The sequence below is a fragment of the Zea mays genome, chromosome 3 (assembly GCF_902167145.1).
Source record: "Zea mays cultivar B73 chromosome 3, Zm-B73-REFERENCE-NAM-5.0, whole genome shotgun sequence".
Taxonomy (NCBI): domain Eukaryota; kingdom Viridiplantae; phylum Streptophyta; class Magnoliopsida; order Poales; family Poaceae; genus Zea; species Zea mays.
In genome coordinates this window covers 188,222,576-188,232,668 of record NC_050098.1, presented here as the reverse complement: position 1 = coordinate 188,232,668, position 10,093 = coordinate 188,222,576, and the positions used below count along the sequence as shown (strand labels likewise).

Below are 10,093 nucleotides of genomic sequence, written 5' to 3'. Positions count from 1 at the left end.
TAGTTATTTATTAGCAAGCTAATTTCACTAATAATTTTTAGCCAGCTAACTATTAGTTCTAGTGCATTCAAACACCCCTAATTCCACTAGCAAATTTTTAGTCAATTAGCTATTAACTCCTCCTAAATTATTAATGGTTCTGGAATAACAGTTGGATCGGTTACAGATCTTTTCCGATCTCCTCAATAATAATGTTTAGAGGTGTGTGTGTGCGTGTATAGAGTACTATTCAATACGTACGGTGCTGTGCATACGAAGTATTTGTTGAAACTAAACTAGTCCAAATATGTCAGTGACGTGCTGTACCACGTTTGTCCATGCCTCTCGTCTCGTCTCCAATGGCCAGGTCGCGACGACTAGTAGGAGAATTTGTCAAGGAATAAAAACGAATCACCCGTTGCATCCATCCAATTAATGCCTGTTGCTTGCACTTGCCCGTTCAACGGCTGCCCAGCCCAGGGAAGAAGAGAAGGGTGTGAGAAGCATCCAGGGGATTGGCATCGTCCCCTCCTCACCAAATCCGCAGCCCCCCGGTGCTGACTCCCCGCCCCCGGCCGGGGCTCGCCACAAACCCATAAAGACCGCCCCGACGATCCGGCTTCCCCCGCTTTCTGAGTTCTGATCGCGGTCGCGGCACGCCATCGACCGGTCTGTCCAAGCGAAAACACAGTAGTCCGGCTCCGGCGCACAGGGAGATCGAGAGAGAGAGAGGGCTATACTAGGCACTAGCTAGGATCAGCCAGCGCGGGCGCCATGAGCTTGGCGGGGCGGCGCAAGTCGTCGCACGCGGGCGCGGGAGCCGGCGCCGGCGCCGGCGCCCTCGACGCGTCCGCCACGAAGCACGCCACGACGTCGCTGCGCAAGGGCGGGCGGCTGCCGGTCTACGTGGCGAGCGTCTTCTTCTTCCTCTGCGTGGTGGTGATGTACGGCGAGGACATCCGGTCGCTGACGATCGAGCCGCTCACGCGCGTGCCCGCGCCAGCGGTGCCGGGCACCACGGGCGCTGGTGGGCGGCAAGTCGTGGTGGTGCCCCGGCGAGACATCTCCGCTTCTGAGAAGCCCGCCGCCGTGCTGCACCGCGGCGAGCAGGAGAAGCCGAAGAAGCACGCGGTGACCACGACGACGACGACGACGGCGCCGCCGGTGGCTGTCGAGAAGCCGCAGCAGAAGGTGGTCGCCACCGCCGCCGCCAAGAGCGAGAGGAATACGGCCAAGAAGGCGGCGGCGAAGAAGAAGAAGAAGCCGCGCAGGCAGCAGCGCGCGGCGAAGAAGACGGTGGTGCCGCCCGCGCTGGGCGTGCCGGAGACTTGCGACCTGTCCAAGGGGCGGTGGGTGTTCGACAACACGAGCTACCCGCTGTACCGGGAGGAGGAGTGCGAGTTCCTGACGTCGCAGGTGACGTGCATGAAGAACGGGCGGCGCGACGACACGTACCAGAAGTGGCGGTGGCAGCCCAAGGGATGCTCCATGCCCAGGTACGGTACGGGGCTCGGCTCGCGCTGTGGCAAACAATATGTGCTAGCTAGCTAAACGGCGAGGCCTTTGGAATTCCATCCCTGCAGGTTCGACGCGAAGCTGTTCATGGAGAGGCTCCGGGGCAAGCGGTTCATGTTCGTGGGGGACTCGCTGAACCGCAACCAGTGGGAGTCCATGGTGTGCCTGGTGCAGTCGGCGTCCCCGCCGGGGAAGAAGTACGTCACATGGGAGGGCCAGCGCGTCGTCTTCCACGCCTGGGTTCGTATCGTACCTGCCATTGTCCCTTTCCGCCTGCTTTAGCAAAGGACTCGTAATCCTCTGGCAGCTAGCCAAGAGGGCCCACGGGTGCCCTAGCTAACACTGCAATTCGTTCAAGTTTTCCGTCCATTTTTCAACCGTGACGCGTGCACGTTGGTGACGGGCGGCTAGCTAGGTGCACCAAACCTCTCGCGCGCGTTTCCCTGGGCCGTCGCTGACCAGGCCTGTAAATGCAATGCAATGCAGGAGTACAACGCGACGGTGGAGTTCTACTGGGCGCCGTTCCTTGTGGAGTCGAACTCGGACGACCCCAAGATCCACAGCATCCAGCACCGGATCATCAAGGCGGACACGATCGGGGCGCACGCCGAGAACTGGCGCGGCGTGGACTACCTCGTCTTCAACACCTACATGTGGTGGATGAACACGCTGGACATGAAAGTCATGTACGTTACGTTTCCCGGCCGGAAAGGGCGCCGTCGACGTATACACGCGCGAAGAGCTGACCTACCCTCGTTTATATTACGTACGTACGTAAATCGCGCAGGAGACCGGGCGCCAAGAGCTGGGAGGAGCACGACGAGGTGGTGCGGATCGAAGCGTACCGGAAGGTGCTGACGACGTGGGCGAGCTGGGTGAACGACAACGTCGACCCGGCGCGCACGTCCGTCTTCTTCATGAGCATGTCTCCTCTCCATATCAGGTACCCCGGCCCACTTCCTACTACCTAGTAGCAGTAGTAGTAGTACTTGAAGCTCTTCAACAAACAACGGCTCTTAATTAATTAACGTCGCGACGCGTCACGCACGCGTGTGGGGCGCGCCAGATCCATTGTTCGTTTCGCGTAGCAAAGGGTAAGGTACAGTACATGGCTGCGCGCGCGTGCGTGGTGCACTGGTGCTGGTGCCTGCCGAAGATCCGCATCGAGCTTGTCCCGCTCGAGAGAGACCGTGCAGATCCTATCCTAGTACAGGGCATGGTTTAGTGGCGGAGTGAGCGCGGTGGGTGGTCCCGTGCCGTGGGCGAAACGGCCAGCGCGTTCGCGCGTGGTCTCTTCTGTCTCTCCTTTTGGAGTCGAGAGGGAAAGGGTGCGTCGGGACGAGTACTGGTCGTTATCTTGGGGGACGGGTTTGGAAAATGTCAGAGTAGTAGATCACCCGCCCGGCGCCCGGCGCCCGCTGGTGTTTTGGTTGGGGGGGGGGGGGGGGGGGGGGGGGGGGGGGGGGGGGGGGGGGGGGGGGGGGGGGGGGGGGGGGGGGGCGGCGGACTGACTCGGTATTACCATCTCAAGGGTTTGACGTTTTCAGCCCACGTGTAATACGCTGCATGCATTGCATAGTGGTAGCTGCTCACATGGAGTACCGATCCCAATGAGGAGCATATATATATATATATAGCGGATCGATCACTGCTACTGTACTCCAGCGCTACGGTAACAGATGGTAGACGCGACTTTTTAGACGTCACTTTACTTGGACCAGCACCTTCCCTCAGCTCTAAATCTCAATAATTTGTTAGGGGGAGGGGTCCGAATCCATTTTTTCTGTAGTAGTAGTGTGTTCCGGTACTACAACTCTAGGACAGTTGCGCGTACCTGTCTCATCACATGGGGGGGGGGGGGGGGCGATCGTTTGCACGAACCAACCAGACGTGCCGAAGCTTCCAATTAGATTCTCCTTTGGCCGCCCGGCAGCTGTGCGCGATCCGTGATTAGCCACTGGCACCTTTCTTTGTCCCGCGCCTTGCCGGAATTTTAGGATCTCATTACAGAAGAAGAGTTTTTTTTTTCTTTTTTAAAAAAGTTGGTCCAGTTATCAAATTAACCTCTTCAGTCTGTCCGCGACCACCTTGCGGCCTCAAGGCTACTTGCATCTGACACTTTGCCTTTTTTTTTTTTTTTTTTTTTGCTTTCTAGTTGCGTACTATTGCAGTCTCACTTGATCCCCCTTCTTGAGAGTCAGCACCCAGTTCTTTTAAATTCATCCGTCTCCGGTAGCATCTTTAGCATACGAAATGCCAGTGCTTAACTACTGCTGCCTCGCCTTGCATCGCACGCACGCACTGAGAAACCAATGGGACACACGCGGCCGGCCCCGCTACTGGTAGGATCAAAATGGAATGGAAGGTTGCGTTGGTTACCTGTCGATCGACACGGACAAACAACAATCTGGCCAGCTGGCCCGGGGATGACGCCGTACGAAAGCTCTCACCTAAAACGCTGAGGAACGAAAAACTAAAAATTTAAGGAGTGGGGGGCTGGGGGCTATCAGGGAAGTGATTAGATGCTGAGGTTCCGTGAAGCAAACCGCTTTGAATTGTCCGTCCTGTACTATACACTACTACTACTACTTCTTCTTCTTCTTTTTTTAAACTCGGAGATTCTCCCGTTTGTCTTTGGCGGTTGTTTTATGCAAGAAGGTATTGGAGTGGCTAGACGGAAGCGACGTAGAGAGGTTCGTGTTGTCACTAGCCCGGCTTAGTTTGGTATTGGAGTAGCTGGACGGCAGCGCGCTGTACCTAGAGAGGTTCGTGTTGTCACTAATAGCCGGCTGCAGCCTGCAGAGATGTGTGCTTCTGGTGGTGTTTTTTGTCCTTTGAAGTAGACATATCGGCGGTAGTATCAAGGAGAACCGTTCGGCGCGCCTAGCTCAGAAAGATTCACCGAAATCGTGGACTGTTCCCCTCCTCCATTCGCGGATGCGTCCACGGACGGAGCCTGCGGGTAGTTGGAGGCATGTCACGTCGAAAGATACGGTCGAGGCTCCGCGAACCACACAAGAGAACAAGTGACGATCGCTGCCAAGACTCCTCACTTGCCATACAGAGTACCGCACAACGCATGTTTCGCAATTCACGTCAGACGTAGAAATCCGGATCGATTTTTTTTTTCACCGGCTCATTTGCATTCCTTTATTATTATATATACATATATATCAAGTTTACAAGTTCGGCTTACTGAAAAGTCACCTGACGATCGATGCTCTGGTGTGTTTGTAACAACAACAAACAACAGCCCGCAGGTGTGGGGCAACCCAGACGGGATCCGGTGCGCCAAGGAGACGATGCCGCTGCTGGACTGGCACGGCCCGCTGTGGCTGGGCATGGACTGGGACATGTTCCACCAGGCGAGGAACGTGTCCCGCGGGGGCGGGGCGTCGCCGCGGGTGCCCATCACCTTCCTCGACATCACCACCATGTCGGAGCGGCGCAAGGACGGCCACACCTCCGTGCACACCATCCGCCAGGGGAAGGTGCTGGGCCCCGAGGAGCAGGCCGACCCGGCCACCTACGCCGACTGCATCCACTGGTGCCTGCCCGGCGTGCCCGACATCTGGAACCTCATGCTCTACACCAGGATACTGTCCAGGCCTGCGGTCCAGTTCCAGTGAAACGGCTACAGAGACCGGCACAAGAGGGCCAACCCTTCGGTTCGGCTCGGCTCGCCAATTCCATTTTATTGGCTGCTGGTGGACTGGTTATACACACAATCGTCGGTTCTGAAAGGATTTTTTTTTTTACTCTCTCCTCTTTTTTTTTCTTCATATTTCTCTCTCTCTCTCTGGTCTTTTTCCATGTCGACAGACGCCTTTGGTTGTTTATTATATATATAGGTGGTATAGGTCAGTCAAGTGAAAATGGACTGTAAATGGGCGCGCTGCGACATTGATTATCCCAGATCGATCAAAATGTACATTCGCCGGGGTAACAAAAACCGGAGCAAATATGGTTTACACAGAAACGGGCACTCGCATGCGTCCAGCCTCGTGGGCCGCCTGATGGGCCCGACCCAATTCGGACAGGTTCCGCGCTGCTTTTGGCGTTCAGTTTGGCACTGAAACTCCCGTATCTCCTTTGCCCTGAACGGGATGGATACAGTCAGGTACAAGGTCATCTCGTATTCTACCATAATGTATTTCTCTCGGATACGGGACCGGATACGGGTAGTTAAGATTCAGGACGGATACAGGACGGGACCGGTTAATAATCCGGGCGGGTAAGAAATAGATAACAGATACTACTCGGGTAGGTACCGATAATTGTCGGGTAGTTCGTTCCGATGATATTAATTGTCCAACCACCCAACAAATATATAAATTAAGCAATACATAATCATGTATATGATAGATCAAATGTAGGAAAGGAAACCAATAAATTTGACATCATGGAGTTCAAAGTTACTAATTACAAGGACATTGTAGAACCAACATCGCAATATTAAAAATTCATAAAATATTCTAGTTTCAATCAAAAATTGGAAATAAGTTACAAAAACAAATAAACATTTTATATGAAAATAACTCAAGACCTCATATGAAAATGATAAAGTAAAGTACTGATTACGTTGAAATTTGATACTTATAGTGATTTTACATGTAACTCATACAAATAAGTGAACGTGAAATGGAAGAAACGCGGGCATCTTATAGTTCTTATGATCCAAACATTTTTTATGGTTATATAGGAACATATGTTGTGCCTCCGTAAAGTTTCATGATTTTTTGAGACTATTTATATATTATTAATTTCTTATTGTAGAAAATCATCAAAATACAATTAAATCCATCAAATAACGTAGTGTCGACCAAAAATTACAAATAAGTTAACAATACTAATAAATAGTCTATACAAAGATAACCTTAAGTTCCCACGTGGAGATAACCTTAAGCCCTCCACATAAAAATAATAAATTATATTAATTTGATATAAATTTGGACATAATTTTAATAATTTTGGCCTAAATATATGTTTAAACAAAAAATGATGTACTACAAAGTTATAGATCTCTTCGAGCTCTACAATTTTTATATAAACTTTATCTTCATCCGATTTCATATGTAAAAGTTATGATTTTATAACTATATTATTATGTAGAAAAAGAAAAAACGGGTACCCGAATTCCGGGTACCCGTATCCGACCCGAATATCCGGGTATTTACCGGGTAGTCCTTGTTCCGTATCCGAAGCTACAGTATCCGGGTACTACCCGTATCCGTCCCGAATATAAAAATACCTGAATCCGTATCCGAAAAAACGGGTATTTGCACTATCCGTATCCGGTATCCGACGGGTATACCCGACCCGTTTTCACCCCTAGCCGGTGGTGCGAGACAAGTGCGAGGGCGGCAAGGTCTCCAACGGCTTTCCGTGCATAGTTACCAATAGTGCTAGACATTTGGTCTATTAGGATAATTTGATTCGGTCTATTCGAGTTTGTGAAATTTTGAGTTCTAAAAAATAAGTACCGAAATTTTCAAAATAATTTTATGAACCAAACCCGAATAGACTCACAATTTTGGTTCGGTCTATCCGGTCCACCGAATAGACCCGAATAGTAGAGATACTAGTATCTTTTGTTCAAATATATAAAATAAATAATTAATTAGAAGTACAATTATTACCACAAGTGACTATAAAAAATAGCATAAAGAGATATATATACTATTGTTAAGATGATACCATATTTTTAGCTAATAAGTTCATAAATCATATAATAATACCATCACTACATATTAAGAGTTTTTTATATTCTGGGTTATTTAGTCTATTCGGATTTCAAAGGTTAGGAACCGAACCTAAACCCATACCTCCGAAATATAGCATATAGAGGACCCGAACCCGAAGACCTGAATAGACCGACGGGTTTCAGTTTTAAAATATCCACCCTGCCGAGTTGGTAACTAGGGGTGGCCATTTTAATATACTAGAACATAAGGCGCCCTTACGGGCGCCCTATCCCGACAGAGCTTATAAAAACTGTTGGTTTCTGTATGTAGATTTGAGCGTATGACTATTAAGAAATGCAGTAGGCTTTAGAAATACATGCAGCGATGAGTTTACATCATACTTTAATTCTTATGCAGCAAAATAAATTACAAAACAAAGTGTGATCTACAGGTACCTGTAAGCCTGCTATCTGCTACCTGAACAAGCAACAATGTGCTCATCCTTCTAGGCAACTGCTAGTAGAATGGAAAATATATGAATGTTTTATTGAACATATTGATAGCAAAGTGGAGCAATAAAATAAGCAAAACTCTGGCCTTTAATGCAAACTCCATTATGCAGATGATCCACCTAGTTGCTGCTTCTGAACTTCTCGCACCCAACTGAAAAAACATTGTTCAACATAGGCAAAAATAAATCTTACTATCACAAACCAAGCAGAGCAATACAAGCTGCCCAATGAAACGAGTAGTCCGACTCCTTACCTTAGGTTGATCATAATGCTTGCTTCCAATCATTATGATATTTTGAAGAAAATAATTGAACAAAATGTCAGAGAAGTTCCAATCAGTACATGACTAAAGACATTACTTAATTACTTACCAAGGTGAAGAAATTGATCACAATACAATCCCCACTGATGATTGGGCCGTTTCCAAAAAAAACTTCTTCCACAGAAGAAATTGATCACAAAAAAAAATCCCCACCGATGATTGATTAAATGCATAGTGGACATGTTCTCATCTGCGGCAACCTCCGCCGCGCTCATCATTTCATTCATAGTAGCCCTCTTAGAATCAGACGATTGCTAGATGCTCCTTCAGATCCCTGTGCATAGTTCACCACATGCAATCAGATTTACCACAGACACCAATGCTACATCGAGTAGTAAACACACAGATGGTATGTATGCAAACAAAAGAGGAGGGGGGGCAAGGCAAATATATCGTTTTATTCAACCTATAGGAACTGTTAGTATATGTAGGGGAAATAACACTAAGATCTTTAATTCTATAACAGATGATGTGCAACAAAATAGAACCACTGGGATGACGCTCCAGTGAGAAAAAATACGAGAAAAAATAATAGCATAGTAGATCCAAACATCCATGAAGAAATAATTTATAGAACTCACAAATGTAAATGAGTGTACCTATACCATCAGGCTGAAAAATCCTGTGAAAGGCAAGGCTAATGCTTGGATAAGCCTCTCCATTGACAGTCAAGTGATCCTGCCAGAACGTCAAATGTTCCGAGTTCGACCGCTTGGGTTGGAATAATCTGGAGCATGTTGATTGTATTCCCTGCCCAAATTTCTTGCCCCCCTTTCCATTGGATGATCACCACCAAACCACGAAAAATATGCATGGTAACCCTAACAAAGTTGAAAAGCAACCAGTCCCTTCAAGAATAAGCACACTATCCCAAACTACAGATAAAAAGACGGGCAAAAAGAACCATCCACCGTCCAGGCAAAGGCCTGCTGGAACTGCATTACAGCTGGAGAAGACATGCTTCACCTATAGCCTTTGGGAACAAACAAAATCTGCAACAGGCCATAGAAGCACACAGTCTAGAAAGTGAAACTTTAAACCCGTGCATAAAATAGGAGGAGAGAGAGTAGAAATAACCCCATTATTAAGCAAACATCAGTCATGAACTGAGTCTTTTGGAGCAAAGCGAATGAGATGGGAGGAGAGGCGACTCTTCCTAAAAGAGTAAAAACACCAAAGATCAGGTGGCGCCCTATCCAACACAGGCTCCATCCAGCACAAGGAAAAAACGGGAGTGAGGCGTCGCATAGGGACAAACCATAACGGGAGGTATATATATAGTATTGGGAGCCATAGTCGGGCCAATCCACATAGTTATGTACATAAACCTAACGTAGTAAACTATAAGTGCAACTCTTCATCCAAAAAAGTGAGCACACCATCTGTCATGTGTTCAAACTCCAGGTTTGTCGAGGCTACAAACAACAAATACAAGAATGTGAGTATAAAAGCTCCATAAATACATGTGTCATGTTCCATCCACCCAAAAAATTGGCATATGAAATCTTCTAATTCACAAGTACCAGATATCTAATGTCCTTATTATCTATCCATATGACTATGAGGTACCTCAAGTAAACTGTTTTCTAAACTTTACACTATTCTTGGCTTTGACATGAATGTGGTCAAACTTTCTCGCCTCTTAATGAAAGGTAAAGAGCTGTGTAACTCACGTTGAAGGTGGCTGAAGAAAGGATTAAGCCAAAAAAACAGCAACCATCACAAAGTACACCCCCTGTTGACATGAAAATATAGATTAGTTCATAAGCCCTACTTAAAATGGTAAACAACACATGAGATGAAGAAAAATGGTGATCAGAAGTACTGAGTTCAGAACAAAGAGAGATTCGTAAAAGTATAGCTGCAAGAAAAGCAATGGAAGAGGACCAATCATTAAAAACACATATTGACTTACGAAACAACGACCAACAGATGAGCTCCTTTGTGGATCGAGAGCACCACTTGCCCAACTGATATAGAACATGAAACAATACTCATCAAACATAGAAGTCATGTGCATCTGCTAAGTAATATTTTGAATAATATATATAATAGTTGTTCAAATCGAAGGAGAAGGCCCA

General features: G+C 47.7%; 1 protein-coding gene across 1 annotated transcript; it reads left to right on the top strand.

Annotated features, from left to right (window-relative positions):
• The first annotated feature begins 625 nt into the window (after positions 1 to 625).
• LOC100382706 (Protein ESKIMO 1) lies at positions 626 to 5,464 on the top strand. The gene is given in 5 exon segments (NM_001175429.1): positions 626 to 1,475; positions 1,563 to 1,734; positions 1,981 to 2,180; positions 2,282 to 2,437; positions 4,748 to 5,464. Coding segments are annotated over 5 exon segments (1,626 nt in total). The 5' UTR covers positions 626 to 753; the 3' UTR covers positions 5,124 to 5,464.
• Positions 5,465 to 10,093: the final 4,629 nt, after the last annotated feature.